The sequence below is a fragment of the Perognathus longimembris genome, chromosome 1 (assembly GCF_023159225.1).
Source record: "Perognathus longimembris pacificus isolate PPM17 chromosome 1, ASM2315922v1, whole genome shotgun sequence".
Classification (NCBI taxonomy): domain Eukaryota; kingdom Metazoa; phylum Chordata; class Mammalia; order Rodentia; family Heteromyidae; genus Perognathus; species Perognathus longimembris.
Genome location: NC_063161.1, coordinates 162,068,435 through 162,093,692, shown reverse-complemented (window position 1 = coordinate 162,093,692; position 25,258 = coordinate 162,068,435). Strand labels below are relative to the sequence as shown.

The window sequence follows — 25,258 nt, the reverse complement described above, 5'->3', positions numbered from 1 at the left end:
GCGGGGAGTCCTGGGAGACGCGGGACATAGCCTCAGCGGCGGCGGCGGCAGCGGCTCACCTGTCCACGAAGGCGAAGCCGTCGAGCGAGTGCGTTACCCGGCCAGTAAGAACCAGGAGGAGCCACCCTGCCTGGCACTGGGGCTCACGCGCCAGTCCTAACGACTTCAGGGGCCCAGCTGAGAACGGCAGTCTCAAGCCAGTCCAGACAGACCCATCACAAAGGTCCTTACGTCCAACTCATTAGCAAAAACGCCAACTGGGGGTGTGGTTCAGTAGTAAGGTGCCAGCTGAGGGAAAAAGCCAAGCCAGCCAGGTGCTGGTGGCCCCCACGAGTCAAGGCTGAGATCCCAAGACTGCAGTTTGAAGTCAGTCCAGACGGACAAACTTGAGACTCATCTCCACCTAACCAGCAAAAACCGAGCGGAGGCGTGGGTTAAGTGGCAGAGTGCTAGCCTTTACCACAACAGCGAAGCAAGAACGTGAGGCTCTGAGTTCAAGCCCCAGCACGTGCATACACGCTCACGCCCGCGCACATGCGTGCACAGACACACGCACACCATCTGACCCATGCTGCGCTGCTGGTGAGGCTGGAAGACCCACACCAAGTGACACAGGTTGTCCCAGACACTCGCTCATGACTGTCCAGAAGGGGGGTCGGAGGGGGCTGAAATGTCCTAGAACCCGAGTGACAACCGGTCTAGGAGACCTGGGAACCGCGTCAGTGCCAGCCGCGCACGTGGGGGTGCGGCCCGGGACCGGCCCTGGCAGGAGTTTCGGGTGCAGAGGGCGCCTCCGGGCCTGACCTTCTCGTGGCACGGGCGGGGGGCTGTCCCACGCCTTCCACCACGCCCGGCAGCTGCCCAGCACGGCCCTGCGCGGGGCCCTGTCTGTGCTGGGCGGCCCGGCGGTCCTGTGCGTGAACGACAAGTCTCGTCTCCACCTGGGACTTATGCCGGGGCTGGGGACTGAAGCGAGGGCCTTGGGGCGCTGCCCTCCAGCCCCTCACGTCCACCAGCTTTCAAGTCGTCTGGAGCTCCACGCCAGGCCCCGACGGCTCACGCCTGTCCTCCTAGCTGCTCGTGAGGCCGAGACCTGAGGACCATAGCTGGAAGCCAGCCTGGACAAGAAAGTCCATGAGAATCTTTTCTCTCAATTAACCAGCACGAAGCCGGAAGTACATCTGTGACTCAAGTGACAGAATGCTGGCCTTGAGCACAAAAACCTAGTAAGCACGGCCCTGAGTTCAAACCCCAGTGTTGGCATAAATAAAGTCCCAAACACGGAAACCCACTACATGGAAAGGCAAAGTTTAAAAGTGTTCACTGACCACGTTCTACCTTTAAGGCCTTTCTACAGCACAGAGTTCACAAACACAACCCAGTGCAAGTGTTGAGGGGTGAGCTCTCACCAGCCCCGAGGAAGGCCAACCCAACATCCCAGCCGAAGACGGCGTCCCCTCGCACACAGTGCCTCCAGCCGCGGCCACGCCCAGCAGGGAAGGCCCACGCGGGCCCGCGGGCCCCGGGCAGAGCCCGACGCGGGCAGACAGACAGCCGCGCCCTCCTTCCCGGCAGGCCAACGGGGGCAGGGAGATCTCAAGAATCCGCAGACGTGTTTGCAGGGGAGAGGGAGGGAGGTCTCCCCCAACTAGCAGGGTGCCCACAGCTGGGGAAGCCACCAGGAGCCCAGCATACAGGGCAGGGGAACCGCCAGGCAGCGGCCCGCCAGTCAGTATCAACCGCTGCACAATTCGGTGGACACAGACGGGCACACACCGGTTTGCACCCGGGGGCGCAGGACAGGGGCAGTCCGCCTGTGGAGGGGGCAGAGCCGGTGACGAGGGTGCCCACCCAGATGCTTGTTCCCTGGCTTTCCCGTCGGGTGACAAGCGGCCAGCCAGAGGGCGGCCCAGCTGCCCCCCGGCGCCCCTGCCCAGCGCCAGGACCCGGGGTGACCCCGCACCCATGCAGGGAGGGGGTCTGGGCTGGCCACGTGTGGCTCTGCCCCCACGGGGGCTTGGGGTCTCACGGTGACGGGACAGGGAGGTCCTAGGGGGAGAGGAAGGCAGGAGCCTGGGGGTCACGGCTGCCCAGGCGGAGGCCGTGCCCGGGGCATCTGTGGGTTAATGATCTCTCCTCGGCCCGGCAGCAAGGGCTGACACGGGCCACGGGGCCAGGCCACGGGCCGGCTGGGCGGCTCAGCCAGTGAGTGCCGGGCTCCGAGGGCCCTTCTTTCTAGGGCCACACGGCAGGCAGAGGCCCTTCTCCTGAGCAGCCTCCACTCCCACCCTGGGGCCCCCTAGAGGGCGCAGGGCCGCCCCCACCCTCCCAGCAAGGGAGGAGCTGCAGGCGGGCGCGGGGAGCCCCGGTCGGTGCTTCGGACCCCGTGCGGAACCCCCTCCCGGCCTCGCAGCCCCGTCCTGAGCGTGGCTGGGGCGCCTGGCCGCGGGCGGAGGCTCCCCGGGCGCCCGCCCCGCCGCCCACCCCGTGGAGCAGGGTCCCGCCCAGTGAGGGCTCTAAGCGAGCCACCGTGTGCGGCCGGGGTGGTCAGAGCCCCGTCAAGTCCACAATGGCTTTGATAAAGATGGCGTCATCCCGCACATAGGAGTTCTTGGCCTCCATCTTGGACACGGGGCAGAAGAGGGGGCAGCCGCTGGCAATGTTCATGTCGCCGACCGGCCTCTGGAAGGAGGACGAGGTCACATCCGGCCTGAAGGCGTCGATCACGTGCTCCCGGTTGTTCTGATCGAGCAGCATCAGCGTCACCTGCGAGGAGGCCGCCGGGGAGGACCGGCCGTGAGTCGTGAGCGCCCGGCCCCGGACGCCTCGCCACCCCTGGCAGGCGGGCGGGCCGGCCCCGCGGCGTCTGGGCACCCCTGGCAGGTGGGCGGCCCGGCCCCGCGGCGTCTGGACACATGGCCCCGCCCCGCCCCGCGGCGTCTGGGCACACGGCTCCTTTCCGTCTCATCGGATGGGCACCGCCCGCCACTGGGCACTGGGATCTCCTGCTAGAACTCGGCCCGGCGGCCCGGGGGCCGGGCTCACCGGGGTCCCGAGCCCCAGCGCTGGCGGGGGGTGGGGGGCGGCCTCCCTCCAGCCCGGCCCTGGGGGCTCCGGGTCCCCTGCGGGGCTCCGCAGCGCGGGACTGTTTGGGCGCAGGCCTCCCCGGGCGCGCTCGGTCAGGACGCCAGCTTCCCGCGTGAGCCCTGAACGTGGAGCCCACGGGTCGGCCCTGCGGCAGCACCGCCGCCCACCACACCGGGGCACGTGTCCCGCGCCTGGATGGCCTGCCTGCCCCCCGTCTCCGGGGCGCCCCCGCCCCGCCCCCGGGGCGCCCCCTACCTTCTGGTTGAAGGGCCAGCGAAGGAGGGCATCGTGGGGGCCTCGCATCACCACGAAGAAGAGCGAGAGGTGCGTGCCCCGCCCCGTGCCGTCCCCGTTCAGGTACACGCGCAGGCACATCTTGTAGCCGTACTTGCCGGTGTAGAAGGCTGGGGAGGCGCAAGGGAGGGCGAAGGCCGGTGGGGGTCTGCCCCAGGGGAGGTGAGGGCAGCCCCTCAACACCCCAGCCCCGACCCCGGAACACGCGCCCCAGGCGGGCGGCGAGGCCGCTGGGGACAGAGGAGAGCAGGGCGCTGGCGGCCCCGCGGCGGGTGGCGTGAGGGCGCGCGCCCGCGGGGAGGTGGTGCCGCAGCTCGGGAGCGCCCAGCCCTCCTCCCGGAGGCGCGAGAGCGCGCGCGGTCCCCACGGCCGCCGGCCGGCCGGCAGAGCACCCAGCTCGGCCTCCCCGCGCGTCAGGGGCCCGGCCCCGCGCCTCACGGCTGACATCCAGCTGGGCACCAGGGGCTCGGGAGGCTGGGATCTGAGGGTCACGGTTCAAAGCCAGCCTGGGTAGGCAAGTCTGTGAGACTCCTATCTCTCATTAACCACCAGGAAACCAGAGGTGGCGCTGTGGCTCAAAGTGGCAGAGCGCTCATCCTGAGCAAAACGAGCTCAGGGACGGCGCCCAGGCCCTGAGTTCAAGCTCCATGCCCAACAGAACTAAAACAAAACAAGTTGACATCTAAGAGCTGTGACTCTCCTTGTGCCAGTCCCACCCACACCACCCCTCTACTGCCACGCAGACCCTGCTCCTCCCAGGCCAAGAGCACACCTGGCCATCCGCTGCCACCTACCAGCTTCCTGTGCCCAGTGACACCTACCCCAGAGAGACACACTGCCCGCTCGCCTCAGAGAGGCGGGTGCTCTGTGCCTGCTGTCAGGTGGTGTGCCCTCCCCAGTCAGGTTCCACCCCCAGGGGCACTGGGGGCCGGGTTCCACCCCCGGGGGCACTGGGGGCGGGGTTCCATCCCCGGGGGCACTGGGGGCCGGGTTCCATTCCCCGGGGGCACTGGGGGCGGGGTTCCATTCCCCAGGGGCACTGGGGGCGGGGCTCCATCCCCGGGGGCACTGGGGGCGGGGCTCCATGGGGGGCACTGGGGGCGGGGCTCCATCCCCGGGGGCACTGGGGGCGGGGCTCCATCCCCGGGGGCACTGGGGCCGGGTTCCATTCCCCGGGGGCACTGGGGGCGGGGCTCCATCCCCGGGGGCACTGGGGGCGGGGCTCCATGGGGGGGCACTGGGGGCGGGGTTCCATCCCCGGGGGCACTGGGGGCCGGGTTCCATTCCCCAGGGGCACTGGGGGCCGGGTTCCATTCCCCAGGGGCACTGGGGGCGGGGCTCCATCCCCGGGGGCACTGGGGCCGGGTTCCATTCCCCAGGGGCACTGGGGGCGGGGCTCCATCCCCGGGGGCACTGGGGGCGGGGCTCCATGGGGGGGCACTGGGGGCGGGGCTCCATCCCCGGGGGCACTGGGGGCGGGCGCCACCCCCGGGGGCACTGGCTGGAAAGCGTGCAGCAGGCAGGTGGGACGCTCTCTGGTACCTGGGGAGAAGATGGCAGGCGTGCGGCCAGCCACAGCTTCTTGGCGCTTCCTGGCAAAGTCTGAGATCTTCCAGATGAAGACCCCGTCATAGGTGGATGCCTCCAGCTCCAGGACCTTCTGCTCCAGGTCCGCCATGGCCAAGTCCTTGAGGCCGATGCTCCGCTCCAGCTGCTGCACCTGTGGGCGAGGCCGCGTCCCTCTCACAGGGCGTGGGGGCGTCCCCGTGCCGCGGGCCCTGAGCCCCGTCTCCGGGGCGTGGTCCTCCCAGGGGCTCCCGGGCAGCCCTGCGCTCAGCTTCTCTGCCCAGGAGCCCCGGTGAGGTGCGTGCTGCACGCCTGCAAGGCCTCTAGGAGACCCACGCCCAGGAGCGGCAGGCCGGGCTCCCGCCGCAGCCCCTGGCCCCGACGGCCCCCCGGGGCGCCCCTCAGCACACAGGCCTGCCCAGGGCCCAGAGGCCTGGGACGCGAGCCCCGGGAGGGGCGTGCTGCGCCCACGGCACACACCTTGTTGGTCAGGGCTTCGATCCTGTCCTGGTCCAGCTGGTGCTGCCGGCTGCAGGCCTCCGCGGTCATGGCCACCCTCTCCACCTCTCGGTTCAAGACACAGACGATGTTCTCGAAGGTGGCTGTCTTCCGCTCCAGGGCCTGGCACCGGGGCAGCAGCTCCGGCCCGACCTGGCCGGGGGCCTCCAGGAGCGTCTGGGCCTCCAGGAGCGAGCTGAGCAGCAGCGCCAAGTGCTCCCGCAGCTGCTGGGCCTCGTGCTCCTGCAGATCCTCCGCCTCGGCCTGCGGACGCGGGGCGAGAAGCGGCTCCCACGCGGCCCGGGGTGGGCCTGGACGGGACGGCGCCGGGGGCCTTGTACACCGGGGACCGGGGCACCGGGACGCCGGGGCGCGGGGGCACCGGGACCAGGAGCACTGGGAAGTGGCTAGGCCCGTTATCTTTTCTGTCTATATGACGGTGTTTAATAAACCACTATCCAACAACCAACTAAATATAAAAAATAATAAAGCCTCCTATGCGAGCTCCTTACTATGTTGTGGTGGTGGTGGTGGTGGTTGGGCGTGGGGCTTGAACTCAGGGCCTGGAGGCTGTCTTTGAGCTCTGCAGCTCAAGGCTAGTGCTCTGGGGCTGGGAACATGGCCTAGTGGTAGAGAGCTTGCCTCGTATACATGAAGCCCTGGGTTCGATTCCCCAGCACCACATATATAGAAAACGGCCAGAGGTGGCACTGTGGCTCACGTGGCAGAGTGCTAGCCTTGAGCAAAAAAGAAGCCAGGGACAGTGCTCAGGCCCTGAGTTCAAGGCCCAGGACTGGCCAAAAAAAATAGAAAACCCAAATAAATGAGGAAACAATAATAATAACAATAGTAATGATGGCAGGCTAGCGCTCTGCCACTCAAGCCACAGCGCCACTTCTGTTTTTCTGGTGGTTAACTGGAGAGACGCGTCTCACAGACTTTCCTGCCCGGGCTGGCTTCGGACCGCGATCCTCAGCAGCTAGGAGTAAGCTTCCTCCCTTTTTATTTTATTTTATCCTCGCTGGTGTTTGGGGCTCGGCTCTTGTGCTCACAGCGCTCTGCCACTGGCTGGCGCCCATCCCCACTTCTGCCGTTAGTTAGGACTCTGGCAGACTTTCCTGCCCGGCTGGCTTCGGGCCTCCATCCCGCGGGGCTGGGATGGCGCGTGTGCACGCGCGTGTGCGTGGGCCGTGGGGACGGCCTCCTGCTCGCAGGGGACCCTGTGGGGTGGAGATGCCCGCCCGCCCGCCCGCCCGCCCCGGCCCCCGCGCTCACCATCGTGGAGCAGCCGACGGGGTGGAACCTGCAGGGGACCAGGCACTTGCCACACGCCCTCAGGTGGTCCTGGAGCTGGCGGGGAGGGAGGCGAGGCCGTGAGGGCGGCGCTCCTCAGGGCGCCAGAGCTCACACAGGAGCCGCTGGCCGCCCTCCACGGCTGCAGGCGGGGGTGCGTGCGCTTGCTGCCCACGCCGGCGGCGGCGGGGGCGGGGGGGGGGCGAGGGGGGCGGGTGCCTGGAAGGCCCAGCTCCAGGGGACGAGGGTGCTCAAGCCACACGGACAGCAGCCATCCTGCCACCTCCATCTCAAGGAAAAGCCCGGCAGGTCCTCAAGCACCAGTTCACGAGGACGGGCCAGCTCCGCGGGAGCCAAGCCCTCCCCTCACCCACTCAGTGTGTGCCAAAGCGTGGCAGACACACGCACCCGCAGAGGAGGCCACTGCAGACACAGGCCAGCATCTTGGTTAGGGAAGGGCGGGCCACAGCCTTTTTTTTTTTTTTTTTTGCCAGCCCTGGGGCTTGAACTCAGGGCCTGAGCACTGTCCCTGGTTTCTTTTTTGCTCAAGGTTAGCACTCTATCTCTTGAGCCACAGCGCCACTTCCGGCCTTTTCTGTTTTATGTGGTGCCGGGGAATCGAACCCAGGGCTCCATGCACACTAGGCGAGCACCCTACCACTAAGCCACATTCCCAGCCCTGGGTGACAGCCTCCTAAACAAATGCTGTGAGTGGGAGTGGCAGCCAGAAAGCAAGTCCCTAACCCTGGCCCTCTCTCCTCCGCCCAGCAGGTCAAGGTCACCAGCGGCTCAGGCCTACACGGAGGGGAAATGGACCTATGACTGTCAGGGGGCAGCCCAGAACGGGAACGGGTCCTCATGACGGACCAAACGCGGGGATGTGGACAGCGCCAGAAGGGCCGACAGAAGTGAACACTCCACTCCAGAGAACAGCAACCACCACACGCTCGTGCGCAGAGGGCCACGCATCCCCACGAAGGGGCAACGTGGCCATCAAGCAAGTGCAGGACCCGACTCCACTCCTATGATGGGGAGAAGGGAGGCCCTGCCCGTCCCCAACCAGGCGGGCAGACAGGCCCAGGCGGGGGGTGCCACCTGTTGTCATGTGCGCGGCCTGCCATCCAGGGACACCCCACCCCACCGGCAGCGCGTGGCTGTATCTCCGGCTCCTCAGCCCCCCAGCCCTGCCCCAGGAGAGCCCGCCAGCAGTCCTACGCCCCTCCTCCAGGGGGCAGCCTCCGCTCCAGCTCCCACAGGCGGAGGCCAAGTTCACAACCAATACCAAGGTGTCAGTGAACGGCGTCTGGAGAGGACGAGCAAGTGTTCTCCAGGCTGGGGGTGGCGCTCAAGGCCCTGGGGCCCCAGGGGGGTGGCCATCCTCCCAGCCACATCACCTCCACCCTGGGACCCAACGGCAGGGAGCCTCTGCTCCACCGGTGCTGCCCCTCTGGGCACAAGGTCATAGCCCCCTCCTGCTCCGCAGCCGGCCCTCGCCGCCCCCGCAAGCCCAGCACCCAGGCCCCAGAGGACGGGCGGAGGCGCCTTACCTCGTCCCGAGAGATCCTCTTGCTGCAGCCACCACAGGTCAGTGGGAACTGAGGGCAGGCCTCCCGGTGTGCCTTAAAGAGACGTTGTCAGGAGCGTCAGGTGGGGTCGGCTCTGGGCCCGGGGCGGGGGCAGGGCACCCAGGACGCTCGTGGCCCTTCCAGCGCTCCCCGGGGAACACCAGGTGCCGGCCTGCAGGCCCCTGCGCTCACACCGATGACTTCCGTCCTCCTCTGCTGCCTCCGGAGCACACAAAACAACGCCGCTGCCCAAGACCGGGCCCCGCGGAGGTGGAGAATGGGGCTACGCAGGGGGCGTGAAGCCGGCCCGAGGCCGCGGAGTGCCACGCGCCGCCCAGCACCTGAGCCCTGACGGGCTCCGGGCCGTCCACAGGACGGAGGAGCGAGCACCGACAAGCAGGGTGCCGCCAGCAAGTGCGACAGCAGGCCATGCCCCGCGACAAGGCACCGGGAAAAGGTGTCCACGGAGCCTAGGCGGGGAACACAGCCGGCCGTGCCCCGCGACAAGGCACCGGGAAAAGGTGCCCACGGAGCCTAGGCGGGGAACACAGCCGGCCGTGCCCCGCGACAAGGCACCGGGAAAAGGTGCCCACGGAGCCTAGGCGGGGAACACAGCCGGCCGTGCCCCGCGACAAGGCACCGGGAAAAGGTGCCCACGGAGCCTAGGCGGGGAACACAGCCGGCCGTGCCCCGCGACAAGGCACCGGGAAAAGGTGTCCATGGAGCCTAGGCGGGGAACACAGCCGGGTGCCTGTCTGGAATGCTGGCACGGAATCTTCGGGAGGCAGGACCTGGTGGGACCTCGTTTCCCTCTCCCTCCCCCCCCTTGCTCGCTCGCTTCTTAGACATAAGGTGAGCTAAAATGGACGTGTCTCCAGGGGGTGACTATCTCAGGCGCATAGTGCAGTGATGGGAAGCCAGGAGTGGAGATGACACTCGGCAACTCTGTGACCTTTAGAAGCAAACACACACTGGACCGTGTACGCGTGCAATAACACAAGTCACACTGTTGTACGAGCGGCCCACACCAGCCGGTGCCCGGCAATGCCGTCCTCGCCAGCTTTTCCAAACTGTGTTTTGGGCGAGTTTCTTGGTGGTAAAGGGGTTTGAGCGTGGGCCTCGCACTCTGCTACGCATGTGAGCTCCATTTCAGCCACACTCCCAAGTTCTTTTTGCTTTCGTTACTTTTTCAAATGGGATCTGGAATATATTCCCAGCAATCTCTGAATGTATGCTTCCCATGTAGCTGGAACGCTAGGCGTGCTCTCTGCACCAGCTTTCCATGGGCTGAGACGAAGTCTTGCTGACACTGTGGCCCTGGCTGGCGTCAACAGGTGATCCGCCTGACCTCACCCTCTCGAGTAACTAGAATTAAAGGCATGAGCCGTTGTGCCCACGTAATAAAACTTTCTCCTCCCCACGCTGGCCCTGGAGCTTAAATTAGGACCTGGGGGGCTGGGAATGTGGCTGAGCGGTAGAGTGCTTGCCTAGCATGCACGAAACCCTGGGTTCCATTCCTCAGCACCACATAAAGAGCCGGAAATGGCGCTGTGGCTCAAGTGGCAGAGTGCTAGCCTTGAGCAACAGGAAGCCAGGGACAGTGCTCAGGCCCTGAGTCCAAGGCCCAGGACTGGCAGAAAAAAAAAAATTAGGGCCTGGGTGCTGTCCCTGTGTTTTATTGCTCAAAGCTAGCATCTCCCACTTGAGCTGTCACAGATCCGCTTCTGGCTTTGGGGGAGGGAGCTGGGGATAAGAGTCTCCTAACTCTCCTGCCTGGGCTGGCTCCCCACTGTGACCCCCAGATCTCAGCCCCGAGTGGCTGGGATGACGGGCGCGGGCCGCCGGCGCCCGGCTTGACTTCCCCCATGGAGGTCTAGCCCCCCTCAGGGCTCTGGGCCGGGCTGGCGCTGTGGGGACAGGAGTGGAGGAGGCGGGCCGGCTCTACGCAGGGGCACAAACCCCGGCCCCGGGCCCAGGGTGCAGGCACGCCACCCAAGCCCCCGGCCCGCCGCGTACCTCCATGTCGGCGGGGCTGCAGGAGGCCCGGCAGTGTGGGCAGCTCAGGCGCCGCTCCGGGCACGCGCTCTCGGCGTGACGCTCCCTCTCGCCGAGACGCACCAGGCCTCTGCACGCGGGGCACTCCGTCAGCAGGAACGGGCAGAGCCCTTCGTGGCAGCTCTGGGGCAAAAGAGGAGGCATCTGCAGTGCGCACGCAGGTGCTACGGGCAGACCTGGCGCGGGTCTGCGGCTCCGTGGACAGACAGGAGGGGCGGCCCCCTCCTGCGTGGACAGCGACTCCTGCCCGTCCAGACGAAGCCCAGGGACACTGCACCGCAGCCGGTGTCGGAGCGGACGCGGCCTGCCAGCGCTGCTCCGCGTCGGAGCCCTCCTCACGGCTCCAGAGGGTCCTGCCAGCCCTGCCGGGTGCCGGCGTGCGGGACGCAGCGTGCCCGAGGCGGGTGGTATGGAGGCGGCGACCGTGCCGCCAGCAACAGGAACCTGGGCACAGTCGCCCAGGAACCGCAGAGCTGGAAGCCGGCCTGGAGGAGCCGCTTACATACACAGATGTGCATCTGGAGAGATCTGTGCTGGGGAGCAGGCAGGGGCAACCCGAGTAAGAAGAGGCTGCGCGGGAGCCTCCATCCCGAGAGGGGACAGGGCACGGCAGGACCGGGGTCTCCTGCCTCTGCCTCTCCACGCCCACCGACCCAGGAAAGCCCCCCACGCTCTGGGAGGTGGGACTATGCAGGAAAAGGCACTGGAAATGTGACCCAAGGAAGGAAGGACCGCCGAGCTGCAGTGAAGGTCAGGGAAATCCAGGGCGGCAGGAAGGAGGCCGGGGGGGGGGGGGGGGGCGGAAGCCAGGCTCCCAGGCCCATGCCGATCCCGGCCCTGGGGGCGGCCCTGCCGATGGCCCTGGGGGCGGCCCGCTGTAGGCGATGGTCTGGACGGACGGCTGACAGGACTGAGTCCTCCAAGCCCTCCCAGGCTGCTGCAGCAGGACTGGAAGGCTGGAGACTGGCAAAGGATGGGGAGGCCGTGGCCGACTCTGGATGTGTGCGAGAGCAGAGGGGGCCTGCTGCCAGCAGGGGGCGCGGTGCCGCAGGCTGGACGGGAAGAGGCGCGGCAGCCCCGGCCGCAGGGCGGCCGGGAGGTCCACAAACCAGCACGGCGAGGCTGAGAGGAGAGTGGTGTGAAGGCAGGCGGAGAAGAGCGGCTGCTAGGGCGACGCGGAGCGGAAGGAGCTTGGTAGCTAGGCTCCTGAAACTGTGTTCGAGAGCACGGGAAAGTGACCATCCTGACGACTCGAGCACAGCCGAGCGCCCTGCGCACGCTCCGTGTGCCCCCCACCCCCATTCACAGTCCTCCAGCCCCTACAAGCCTCCCTCCTACTGGTCCTCCGTGTGCACAAACAGGCCGGGCTCCACTCTGCAAGTGCAGGGGAGGCCTGGGCAGCAGGAGGACACGGCTGTCAGGGTGGGGCTGGATGCTGAGGGGTCTCCAGGCGAGGGAAGCAGCAGCCTGCGGCCCAGGGACCGTGCTCTGTGGGCATGCCGGCCGCAGCTGTAACCCCCGCCCCCAAGCTTGGGGTCCCAGGAGCTGCAACCCCCACACCACAGACAGGCCGGAGGGGCTGGCCCCAGGACTCACTTGTGCCTTCACGGTTTGCGGAACATAAAAACGGAAGCATAATTAGCTAATTACAAGGCATTCTTTAAGAAGTGGCCCTGTGTTGGGGCTGGGGATATGGCCTAGTGCCAAGAGTGCTTGCCTCATATACATGAAGCCCTGGGTTCGATTCCCCAGCACCACATATACAGAAAATGGCCAGAGGGGGCGCTGTGGCTCAAGTGGCAGAGTGCTAGCCTTGAGCAAAAAGAAGCCAGGGACAGTGCTCAGGCCCTGAGTCCAAGGCCAGGACTGGCAAAAAAAAAAAAAAAAAAAAAAAAGTGGCCCTGTGGCTCAAAGTGGTAGCGCGCTAGCTTTGAGCAAAAGAGCTCAGGGACAGCGCCCTGACTCCGAGTTCAAGCCCTACAACTGACCCCTCCCCCCCAAAAAAAGGTATTCTTTAAAACTTTACCAGCCAGGACTCAGTGGCTCATGCCTGTCATCCTTGCTAGTCAGGAAGCTGAGACCCAAGGATCATTATTCAAAGCTGCTATCCCAGGCAGAAAAGTCTTCGTGAGACTCTCAGCTCAAAAACTGAAAGTGGCCCTGTGGCTCCAAGTGCTAGCACGCTAGCTTTGAGCAAAAGAGCTTTACCAATACTCAAGACTTGCTGGGAACCTGTGGCTCATGCCTGTCATCCTAGCTGCCCAAGAGGCTGCGATCTGAGGACTGCGGTTAGAAGCCAGCCCGGGCAGGAAAGTCTGTGAGACTCGTGTCTCCAATAAACCATTCAGAAAAAGCCAGAAGTGGCGCTGTGGTTCAAGTGGTAGGGCACAAAGAGGCTCAGGAACAGTGCCCAGACGCTGAGTTCAAGCCCCAGGGCGGGTGTGTGTGTGTGTGTGTGTGTGTGTGTGTGTGTGTGTGAGTGATAACACTGAATCTCCCAGGAACAGGGGCTGCAGTTGCCTGGTGTGCTCACAGACGCACACCTGGAATGCCCTTGGCACCCACGCACGTCCAAGCAACCGAAACACAGAGCCTGCTTTACTAGAAACTCTTCACAGGTACTCTAGAGACATTCTAGATTCAACTGGGGCTTTAAACACTTCTATTCTTTCTGGGTGATGGTGGCTCATGGCTGTAATCCTAGTTACACAGGAGATTGCGATCTGAGAATCACAGTTCAACGCCAGCCCAGCAGGAAAGTCCATGCGACTATTATTTTCAATTAATTACCAAAAACAGCCGGAGGTGAGCTGTGGCTCAAGTGGTAGCGCACTAGCTCTTAGCCCAAACACTCGGGGACACCACCCAAACGCAGGCCCAGACCTCAGGACACGCACAAACAAAAACAAGCAGAGTAAGTAAAAACAGCCAATTCCACTCTTGGAAGGAAAGTCATTATCATAAAGGAAAAACAAAACCAAAGCCTAAGTCGGATTTTTGTCAAGTTTTTCAATTTAAATATGAAGAAAAGATCTTTAGCTTCAGTGCTGGTTTTCAGGGAACTAGCCAGAGCGCACCGGCGTGGCCCCAGCCAGGGGAGAAGAGGCGGGGACTCTGCAGAGGCGGGCCCGTCTCCGCGCCTGCCGCGCCATTCACCTCCAGGGAGAAGGCTTCTCACAGAATCAGGTCACGGCAGAGCTGCTCCGCAGCGCCAGCCCTCCCACGTGACTCCTCCCAGGGACTTTCCAGAGCTCTCGAAGGGCGCAGCCAGGGACTTTCCGCCCCGCATGCCTGGGGCATGGCCTGGCTGCAGTCCCTGGCCCTCAGCCAGAGGCCCACACAGCCACTGACCTCGAGGACCACGGCCTTCGGGAGGACCCCACAAGCCGCTGTCTGCCTGCCCAGCAGGCCACACGACGCCACCCCTCCCTACACCCACCCTGTCCCCCGCACGCAGCTCCTCGCTGCCCCAGACACCGCCAAAGCTGCCCTCTGAGGATGGGAAACCCGGAGCCTGAGACCACAAAGCAGTTTGTCAAGACAACAAGGGAAGCGTGGCCAGCGGCACCTACAAGATCAGTAATTCAGAGCCCCAACTCCCCACTGTCTGTCCCACTAGGAGATCCCCAAGCCCGCTGGGACCGAGGCTCCTGTCCCCACGGGCCCTGGCCCGGGACCTCCTCTCAGCATAGAAAGCAGGGCTCTAGGCCTCACCACCTAGGGCTGCGGGGAATGGCATCCAGGTCCTCCCCACGTCCAGACCCCAGCTTATTAATCCACTGCCTGTCTCTAAGACCTGAGGACTCTGAGAAACTGGAATGAGCTGACCTAACCGTCTGTGGTTGGCTTACTGATCCAGCATGACACCACGGGGACCGTCCCAACTGCAGCCGGCGCCTGGCTTCCCCCCGCCACGTGGATGGGTCCGGGGTGGCAGGAGGGGGGGTTGTTGCCACCTCAGGCCACTGAACAGTGCTGCTTGCTGAAAGCATTCCTTGTGCAAGCATCTGCTGAAGAGATCAAGTGTGTGCACGCGCGCGTGTGTGTGTACCTGCATGCACATGCGCGCGTGCGCACACCAGTCCTGGGGCTTGAACTTGGGGTAAGAGCGCCTACCTCTGAGCTTCTTTTTCTTAAGGCTAGCGTTCTACAACTCGAGCCACAGATCCACTATTGGCATTTTGGCAGTTTATTGAAGATTCACATCTCATACTTTCTGGCCCAAGTTGGCTACAAATTGCGATCGTCAGATCTCAGTCCCTTGGGTAGCTAGGATACAGGTATGGGCCACCAGTGCCCAACAATAAATTGTTTTTTTTGAGAGAAGAGAAGAAAGAAAAATAGGTTGGTGGCCTGAGCTACCGTTGGGTCTCTAGGCCACAGGCGTAGCTATGTCTAAAGGTGACATGACGCTCACGCTGACATTCCCAGTTCTTGGGCACGGGACACAAGTCCACCTTAGCCACACAGACAAGTCCCACGAGACCAGCTACCTCTGTCACGGACCAAAAGACTTTCTGTGACCACTGACAAATGTGCAGTGTCTGGCGTCAATGCGACCCACAGGAAGAAATCCCTGTGGACATGGATCCAACAGGAAAACCCTGCCAGGCGTGGGAGATGCAGCGTTCAGTGCCGGGGCTGTCTGCCCTCCCTTCCCGGACACCTGCCGCTGAGCTGGCACGGTGGGACAAGGACACGGAGGCACAGGGAGGGGACGGCCACGCTACCTGCCGCCGCCCCCTCCCTCTACCCCGCAACAGCAGAGCAGAGCGGAGCTCAGAGCCCACCTGCCCCGGGGAGCAGGGTCGCCGAGCCGCCTGCGGGCCGAGGCATGCGCTGAGCCAGGGCAGACCTCCCACCTCTACCTCATACTCCTTCAGGGTCCCCTTCCAGGTGCACCCGGCGTTGGGGCAGACGGCGGGCAGGCTTTCCACCTCCCTACGCGCAGCGTTGTCTGGAAAGGCCTGGGAAGAGCAGCGTCCGAGGGTTACATCACCTCGCGAGCCCCACCACGCGCGAAGCGCCACCCCAGAGCCCCGGCTGCACCCCGACCCACCCACGCCACCCTGGGCAGGCTTGAGAAGCACCCCACCCGGCACCCTGACCCCTAAGTGCCACGTCCACTCTGGCACCGTGTCTGTAATTCACATTCACACGCTCGCTCAGAGTCGACGTCGACCCCAGTCACAGGCCTGCTAAGCGGCCATTTCCGGCTTCACCAGCACTGACGGGGCCTCAAGACGTTTGCTGCGCATTCTGACATGTTTAGCTTCAAGACATTGCACTTACCGAACTGCTTTCTAAAATAGAGACGCCTTCTTCATAGATGCCCTCGTGGACACAGGCAGCACAATTCTGTGGTCCGGAGCTAGTGGGAACAGAGGAAAAACAAAACCCCGCTGCAACATCTGCTCCAGAGTAAACTGTCACCATCCGCTCAGCTCCCCACCCCACTCTGCGCCATCTTTACTAAAACCAACAAGCAGGTGTCGACTGTACAATACCTGAATGCTTCCACGCGGACGAGAGTACTCCAGTGCTCAAGTAGGGCTGGCGCTCCCAAGCCCCCGTCACTCCCTGCGTCCTTTATCCCGGCCAGGGGTGAGCACGGCCTCGCCCACCCAAGCAATCCCTTCCTTCTCATGGTGAGCGAGATGCCTGCTCTCTGAGAAGTGCTCCAGAGCCACCGGGAGGCCCGTCCGCCCCGCAGGCCGCTCGCCCTCCCCCACCCAACGCTCAGCGAGCGGCCTTGGTGCGGGCAGCTCAGCCGGCCAGTCAGAGCGGCCGGGGACCCGCCTCCCCCCCCCACATCCCGGCAGCCAGCCGGGGTCACGCCGGAGGGCCTGAGCTGCACTCCACGCTCTCACTCTTGGCCCGTGCTAAGCCTCTGGGACCCGGGTGGGGGACGGGCCGCGCTCCCCCACGCCGCGCGCACCTGAGGATGCTGGTCAGGCAGAAGGAGCAGTAGCGGTGGCCACACTGGGCCTGGAAGGGCCTCCGCAGCACGTTCCCGCAGGCGGAGCACAGGTACTTGGCCTCCAGCTTGGTCCCGAGGAGAGTCTTGGAGAAGCCCGGCTGCAGCAGGTCGAGGGAGCCAGGGGGGGTCACGCTGGCTGCAGCCATGAGAGCTGTGGCCCCCACGGCACCACAGAGCCCTGGGGAAGAGCACAGACCCCGTCACGCCTCGAATCAGAACAATCCTCCGGAAGAAGACCGGAGCAACGAAGCCCACCAGCAGGCAACTGCTGAGGGGTCTGGGCCCAGACACTGACTTACAGAACTACAGGCGGCCTCTTCAGAGACAGACTACAAATGCGAGAGGAGAGGTTCGGCCAGGGCGGCAGGCACCATGTCCACCAACGCCACCAGGCTTCCCGACAGCTGGCACCGGCCCTGGCTAGGGAGCCCTCCTGCCAACACCCACGGCCAGCGCCCTCTATCCTGGGCCCACAGTCCCTGCAATAACCACTTTGGGGACCGCGGATGGCTTCTAAGCCACATCACAGGAAGCTGGCAGGGCAGAAGCCCCCCCTGCCCGTTCCCTAGGGTCCCGGACAGCACCACGAGGTGGCCACGCCTGGCAAGGGACCCGGCCACCGTGGCCCTGGACGCGGAGCTCCCTTTCTGCTGCCCCCTCCACACAGCGCCCCTCTGCCGTGCGGGCGGGGCCGCCCCTCCCCGCCCCACCCGGCTCCGCCTCGGCCCGGGCTCCCCCTCTTCCCCCAGCACCGGCGGGGCTCCTCCTCCACTTCCAGAGGAGGCTGTTCTCGTCCACGTGCCCCGGGAGGAAGAGAGGCCTGCGGCTGAGGCGCGGGATGTGGAGACCGGACGGAGCCGCCTCGTGGGCTGCGCGTGCTCCTCGGAGACGCCAGTCCTCTCTCAGACCCGACGGCAACATCCGTCAGGCCTAAGCCGGCCACAGCGCACCAGGTGCCGCCGGCTCACGCCTGAGGTCCTAGCCACTCAGGAGGCTGAGATCTGAGGATCCCGGTTCAAAGCCAGACCAGGACATTCCTATCTCCAATTGATCACCAAAAAGTCAGGGGTGGAGCTGTGGCCCAAGTGGTAGAACACCAGCCTTGAGCAAAAACGTTCAGGGACAGTATCCAACCTTAGGGCTCAAGCCCACAAACTGACACCAAAGAAGAAAAAAGAGAAGAGCAGGATGCCACAGATATGTCTCCTGTACAGAGGGAGCGGTCAGAGAGGACAACCGGCTGCCAATTTCCAAATCATGACCTGGGGCCTCGGGCCTGGGTGTTCCCCTCCCTCCTCCCCATACCTGGAGCTCCTACAGGGGCTAGTGCCTGGGGGCTGGGCCCTCAAGGGCCAGGGAGCACCTGCGCCCGAGGTAGCAGGCCAGCGGGCCTGAGCGAGACACACACGCAGACAGCAGTGCGGGCGGGGAGAGGCCTGGGGGTGCCAGGCTGCACCCCGAGTCATGGAGAGGCCTGGGGGCGCCAGGCTGCACCCTGAGTCATGGAGAGGCCTGGGGGCGCCAGGCTGCACCCCGAGTCATGGAGAGGCCTGGAGACGCCAGGCTGCACCCCGAGTCACGGAGAGGCCTGGGGGTGCCAGGCTGCACCCCGAGTCACGGAGAGGCCTGGGGGCGCCAGGCTGCACCCCAGCACCGAGTCATGGAGAGGCCTGGGGGCGCCAGGCTGCACCCCAAGTCACGGAGAGGCCTGGGGGCGCCAGGCTATACCCCGGCACCGAGTCATGGAGAGGCCTGGGGGCGCCAGGCTGCAGCACAGAACCTGCAAGGCGGCCAGCACCCCGGCTTGGAGTCAGACTCAGCCCCTGGAGGTGCTGCTCCTCCAGTCCCCATCCCCACGTGGCCTCCAGGCCGGGGCTGGGCCCCATCGGCCAGGGCTCCTTCCCAGCCTGGTGAGGATTAAGAATCAAGCCAGATTTCACACAGAAAAGCAGGTTTGTCTGGAACAAGGGGACAGCTGGGGAACTCCCAGTGCCGCCCACGACCAAAAAAGGGTCTCAGTCCCAGAAAGTGAGCTCCAGGCGGCACAGGGGTGTGTGTGCACACATGCATGCCTTGGGAACATGGCACAGGAAAGTTCCTGCTGTCTGGCAGGACCCTGAGCAGAGGGGGAGGCCGGGGCGGCCTCACCCCGGAACACACGCGCCAGGCTATCCCGCCAGCCCTCCAGAGAACGCCTCCATACCCACAGGGCACCAGGAGGTCCTCCCTGCTGCTCACACCTGCACGTGGCCACTCACAGGCGGTCCTCCCTGCTGCGCACACCTGCACACACCTGCACGTGGCCACTCACAGGCGGCCCTCCCTGCTGCTCACACCTGCACGTGGCCACTCACAGGCGGCCCTCCCTGCTGCTCACACCTGCGCACACCTGCACGTGGCCACTCACAGGCGGCCCTCCCTGCTGTGCACACCTGCACACACCTGCACGTGGCCACTCACAGGCGGTCCTCCCTGCTGCTCGCAACACCTGCGCACACCTGCACGTGGCCACTCACAGGCGGCCCTCCCTGCTGTGCACACCTGCACGTGGCCACTCACAGGCTGTCCTCCCTGCTGCTCACACCTGCACACACCTGCACGTGGCCACTCACAGGCGGTCCTCCCTGCTGCTCACACCTGCACACACCTGCACGTGGCCACTCACAGGCGGTCCTCCCTGCTGCTCACACCTGCACGTGGCCACTCACAGGCGGTCCTCCCTGCTGCTCACACCTGCACACACCTGCACGTGGCCACTCACAGGCGGTCCTCCCTGCTGCTCACACCTGCACACACCTGCACGTGGCCACTCACAGGCGGTCCTCCCTGCTGCTCACACCTGCGCACACCTGCACGTGGCCACTCACAGGTGGTCCTCCCTGCTGCTCACACCTGCTCACACCTGCACGTGGCCACTCACAGGCGGCCATCCCTGCTGTGCACACCTGCACACACCTGCACGTGGCCACTCACAGGCGGTCCTCCCTGCTGCTCACACCTGCACGTGGCCACTCACAGGCGGTCCTCCCTGCTGCTCACACCTGCGCACACCTGCACGTGGCCACTCACAGGCGGCCCTCCCTGCTGCACACACCTGCGCACACCTGCACGTGGCCACTCACAGGCGGTCCTCCCTGCTGCTCACACCTGCACGTGGCCACTCACAGGTGGTCCTCCCTGCTGCTCACACCTGCACGTGGCCACTCATAGGCGGTCCTCCCTGCTGCTCACACCTGCGCACACCTGCACGTGGCCACTCACAGGCGGTCCTCCCTGCTGCTCACACCTGCACACACCTGCACGTGGCCACTCACAGGCGGCCCTCCCTGCTGCTCACACCCGCACGTGGCCACTCACAGGCGGCCCTCCCTGCTGCTCACACCTGCGCACACCTGCACGTGGCCACTCACAGGCGGCCCTCCCTGCTGCTCACACCTGCGCACACCTGCACACACCTGCACGTGGCCACTCACAGGCGGCCCTCCCTGCTGCTCACACCTGCACACACCTGCACGTGGCCACTCACAGGCGGTCCTCCCTGCTGCTCACACCTGCACACACCTGCACGTGGCCACTTCTCAATCTGTACCTGACAACGCCTGCATCTCTGTGGCGCTTCAGCATCCACACCCCTCCTATGGTCTATGTCTTGTTTCCTGAGTACCTCACAGAGCGGATGCTGGGGTCTGTGTGCCGAGGCTCCAGAGCAGGAGGGAGACTTGTGTCGACTCTGCCCAACTCCGCACATGGTGTGTGTGCACACCTGTGGCAGATCTAAACAAATGTTCCAGAAAGGTCAGTGGCATGTGTCTAGAATCCCAGCTACCAGCTAACAACGCTAGCCTGGGGAAACCAAGGCAGGAGCCTGCCATGTCTGCGCCCAGTTCAGGGTTGTTTGGCACTGCATTGTGCTTGCTGCAGATCCACCCTTAACTGGAACCATAGGGTCATGCGCCACGCTTGTTCTTCAACAGTGCTCGGATCTTTGTTTTCTTCTGGCTAGAAACTAAGTGGACTTCTTGAACCATTAATGCCTAAAATACTCTACACTAGGGCTGGGAATGTGGCTTAGTGGTACAGTGCTTGCCTTGCATGCCTGAAGCCCAGGATTCGATTCCTCAGTGCCAAGTACACAGAAAAAGACGGAAGTGGTGCTGTGGCTCAAGTGGTAGACTGGTAGCCTTGAGCAAAAGCACCTCAAGGATGGGCCTAGGCCCAGAGTTCAAGCCCCGAGACTGGCAAAAACAACCAACCAACAACAACAGCAACAGAAAACACTACCCTGAGACAGTAGAGAGCACAGTGCAGAGGTGACTTTTCTGAAGGGCTAGAGCAGCCGCCACCATGCCGTTCCACGACCCTCACAGAGCAGGACTCCGTCTTGGTGCCGTGGAAACCTCAGGGAAAGCGTGGCCACACGAGAGAGACTGCGGTACACAGAGAAAGAGTGAGCTATGAAAACCGAAGCACAGCACAGCAGGAAACCTGTAATCTCGCGGGTGCCGGTGGCTCACGCCTGTGATCCCGGCTGCTCAGGAGGCTGAGGGCTGAGGATCACCGTTTAAAGCCAGGCAGGCAGGCAAACCCATGAGACTCCTATCTCCAATAAACTACTTGGAGAAAGCCCTAAGTGGGGCTGCGGCTCGAGCGCTACCCTTGAGCACAAAGCAGCCCAAAAACATCAGCGCACAACCCCGAGCCACTTTAGATGAAGGAGGCCAGGAGGGAGAAGAGTGGGACGCGGTAAGGGAGGAAGCGGGGGGGGGGGGGGGCCTGACGGTCAGCAGTGACAGATGTCCCCGCCAGGCACGGCCACGTCCAGAGGCCTGTGGCTTCAAGGTTGAAACACTTTCTATAGTTCATATGTTAACTAAAAATAGAACACAGAACGCAAAGAAATCCATGACTGCGGCCACGTGTGGACGCGGCCAGAACCCCGAAGACAGCTGTGCTTGGGCGGAGGACTCGGGGGACCCTTCTTCCTCCAGTTCCCCTTAAACTCCTCCATCCACCAAGCTAAACTCCTGTCAGAACAGAAGAGCTTGGGTGGCGAAAAAGAAAATGGAGTGGAAAGCCACACACACGGCAGGCCTGCATCAGCGACGTGGCGCAGGGCATGGTGCCCCCCCCCCCGCGGCCGAGGCCCAGGGGGCTGGGGTCCCTGCTGCCGTCAAGCAGCGGGCGCCAGACCCCAGGGTCCCACCAGCGCCCATTCTGCACTCTGGGATTCTTGGTGCAAAAAGGCCCCCGAAACCTTGGATCGGAGCCTCATTGAAGACCATACCGAGCTGGGCGCCAGTCGTTCACACCCGTAATCCCGCTCAGGAGGCTGAGATCTGAGGATCAGCTCAGTGCCAGCCCAGGCAGCAAAGTCCGTGAGACTCTTAACCCACTAAGCACCAGAACTCCACACGTGGAGCTGTAGCGCCAGTGGGAGAACAGCTTGTCTCAAGCGAGATAGCTGAGGGACAACACCCAGGCCCTAACTTCAAGGAGTGGCACACACCAACCACACGACGCGGTACTGCTCTACGAGGAGTCCCGAGCACCCCGCAGGCCCCCCGGGGCCTGGCCTGGGTCACCACCCACAGGCGCACGAGGCCCGGTGCAGGCAGCCGCCGCCGCCACGCGGCTGCGGACGCCTGTGGGGCCAGGGGGCCTCGGCCCCACCTTTCCAGCACACTCGGAGGGAGGAAAGGTCACGTGACTTTAGGGCCAGGCCTGCCGTGAAACGCGATGTGGTCCCACAGGCTCCAGACCCACTTTACTACAGTAATCCTGGCTCCTTCAGGCCAGCCAGCGTCCGTTCCCAGTGACGCACCCACGTGTACCGTGTACATCCTCACCGACACCTGGACCTCATCGGTCCCACATGTCAATTTCATACGACACCGGTACTAGGGGCCACATTTAGGAATACTTAGGAAAGCAATAGTTAGTGGTTTGGTTAATGAAAACAGTATGTAGTTACACAGGGCTCAAGGACAGGCAAAAGTAATTTGGGACAGAAGCTACAACCGTTAGCCTTTGGGGGACAGGAGGGGCCTTCCAGGGTGCTGGAAGCTGGGTGAGAAAAAAGTATAAAGTGGAGTTTTGATTCCCAAAGACCAGAGAGAACAGTGGAATCCGGAATTACTGTATACCAGTGCCTGCTTCTCTAAAATAGTCTCCTTAGGTTAAAACTGACAGAAATCTCAGAAGTGGGTTTTTGGGGGGAGTGGGATTGAGACAGGGTCTCCCTATCTGTGGCTCAGGCTGGCCTGAAACTTGATTATGTAGACTAGGTTGGCCGAGAACTTGTCCTCCTGCTTCCCGAGTGCTGGGATTACAGGCTTGTGCCACCACACTTGGCAAGAACATGATTTTACTTTTGCTGCTGTTTTCTGGGATTTCTGTTTTGTCTTGTTGGTTCTGAGCATTGGACCAGGACCTCATACTTGTTAGGCAAGAGCTCTACCACTTGAGCCATTGCCCCAGCCCTTTTGTTTTTGAGATATGATCTGGATAGCTTTGCCGGGCTGGCCTTGGACTCATGGTCCTCTGTCCTCGGCCTCCTGGGTAGCTGGGATTGCAGACATGTACACCACATCCACCTAAGGGCAGGTTTTGATGTCACAGCCCTCTCTCTCTCTCTCTCTCACACACACACACACACACTGGAGGCTGCACACTTTACCGGCACCACCTGGGGAGCCTAGGGGAGCTTCTCTCCTGTGAATCTCGCCCGCACCCATGTGTGCTCAGTTTCCCGCCACGGACCCCATGTTTCATTCCTGACAGTGAGCCAGCGTCTCCATGTCCAGCTCTGGCTCCGGGAGCAGAAGCGAAACAGCAGGTGGGAGGCTGGCATCCTCTTCCTGGAAGAGGCTCTTTCCACATGATGGTTGCCGCACTTGAGTCACAGATTGCAGCTATGGGAATTCCGAAGTGAACATCTGGGTGTAGTCTATGCATTCGTTAGGAAGGCTTAGGAACATGGGTTCAAAGTCGCTCCCAGCCCACGCTGCAGTACTCTGGGGGCCAGCAGGCTGGGGGCGTGAAGATGATCTTCAGCCTACTCACTGCAAGGATGCGGGCACATCCCAGGCTGCTGCTGGGCATCAGGGTTTCCGGGAAGGCACAAGTGGCCCCTACACTGTGTGCTCCCTTGGCTGGCAGGCACCTAGACCTGGGCAGCATGACACCGTGAAGCCCGCAGTGAGGGAGGTCTGGGAGAAGGGGACAATAGGAAGGGCAGTAGGGGCAAAGGAACCAGTAGGTAGAGGTGCCCCTGGCTGCCAGGGGCCTCCCCCAGGGGGACTGAAGAGGAGGGAGCACTTAGGGGCCTGCTCCAAGACAAAGACTGCTCCCCACAGCACTCAGCATTCTGACTGTCCACAAAGCCTGAAGCGCAATCCTTAGGCTCTTCTTGTTTAAAATCCAATCAGTGCTGAATGCTGTGATATGTAAGGCTATTTTTTAAAAGATTCAAAGCCGGGCACTAATGGCTCACACCTCTAATCCTAGCTACTCAGGAGGCTGAGATCTGAATTTGCGGTTTGAAGTCAGCCAGGCAGGAAAATCTATGAGGCTATCTCCAATTAGCCACCAAAGAAAGACAAAAGTGGAGCTGTAGCTCAAGTGATAGGGCACCAGCCTCGGTTGAAAGGGCTAAGGGGCTTCCAAGCCCCCGAACTCAAGGCCCAGTATCAGGGCGCGCACACACACAGGCACGCACGTGTGCACGCGCACACACAGTAACTCAGATCACTAACTACCACGGTCCTCCCGGGTGGGATGCGGCCCCTGTGTGTGGATGAGGGGCCACTTGCCCAGGCCAGCATGGCCTCTGGGGAGTTTGCGCACCGGGGCCTGATGTACTGAGTCCCCCACCGAGGCCGGGGTGACCCGTCCAGGCGGTCAGAGCACCCCCTTCCCCTTCGCCTTCGGATCCCGGCCCCCGTGGGCGTGGGCACCACCACCCGGGCGCCTCAACCCTCATCAGGCGCACGTCCGGGTCCCTACCTCCCGGGCTTCCACCTGGGGGAGGCTGGCCAGGAAGGAAGGTGCGTGGGGAAGGGGTGTGTGCGGCCCCGGCGAGGCCCTGAGCTGGGGGAGACGGCGTCCGCGGCTACGGAGCCCAAAGCGAGCGGGGCGGGGAGACGCCCGGGCTCTCGACGGGGCGGGGCGGCCGGGCGCAGGCAGGGCCGCCCCCTCCCGCCCCCGGTCTCCGCGCCATCCCCGGGGCCGTGACCCCCGACGCAGAGACCCGGGCGTGGCCCCCGCCGAGCCCCGAGCCGCCGCCGGCGTCGCGAACTTTCCCGCCCCCCCCCCGTTTCCGGCTCCGCGGCTCTGAGAATCCCCTCCGACGGCGGCGGCCCCGGGCTCGCCCGCCGCTCGGGACCGGGGTCCCGACTCCGCCGCGGAGCTCGGCCCGAACCCGCGCGCGACCGGAACCCACGCCCGGCCCGCGCCCGCGCCGCGCCGCGCCGCGCCGACTCACCCAACGGCCTCCGCGCGCCCGGAACTCGGCGCCCGTCCGGCCGCCGCCCCCGCCGCCTCCACCCGCCCCGAGCCCGCCCGACGGACGGGCGCCGAAGCCTATCAGAAGAGCGCAGGGAGCGCAGAGCGTGCCAATTGGACGGTTCCTCCTTGCCCTGGCCCGCCCCCTTACGGGCGGACGCCAGAGCCTATCAGGAGCGAGCAGGGAGCCGCAGCGCTCGCTGATTGGCCGCACTGCCGCGGCGTGGTCTACAGGTGGGGGTCCCGGCTGTGCTGCTCCGTGGACGTGGCGCGGGATCGCGCGGCTGGGGCTGGCGGGGGGCGCGCGTCTTGGGATGGCGTCAAGATGGGGGTGCGTGTCCGTTTAGGGGAGTGAATCGTCTGGGGTTAACTGAGCTGCTGTACACCAGAAGGTTTAAATGGTGATTTCTTTTTTGCC

At 64.0% G+C, this 25,258-nt stretch overlaps 1 protein-coding gene across 1 annotated transcript; it reads right to left on the bottom strand.

The window, feature by feature from the left end:
• Positions 1-2,437: 2,437 nt before the first annotated feature.
• Traf2 (TNF receptor associated factor 2) lies at positions 2,438-25,001 on the bottom strand. Its single transcript, XM_048346354.1, has 11 exons — positions 24,821-25,001; positions 16,297-16,516; positions 15,651-15,729; positions 15,227-15,325; positions 10,320-10,481; positions 8,286-8,357; positions 6,721-6,795; positions 5,428-5,709; positions 4,924-5,101; positions 3,343-3,491; positions 2,438-2,766 (listed from the first exon to the last, which is right to left on the bottom strand). The coding sequence occupies exons 2-11, from the start codon at positions 16,482-16,484 to the stop codon at positions 2,548-2,550; spliced, it is 1,503 nt and encodes a 500-aa protein (XP_048202311.1). The 5' UTR covers positions 16,485-16,516; positions 24,821-25,001; the 3' UTR covers positions 2,438-2,547.
• Between the last annotated feature and the right edge of the window lie 257 nt (positions 25,002-25,258).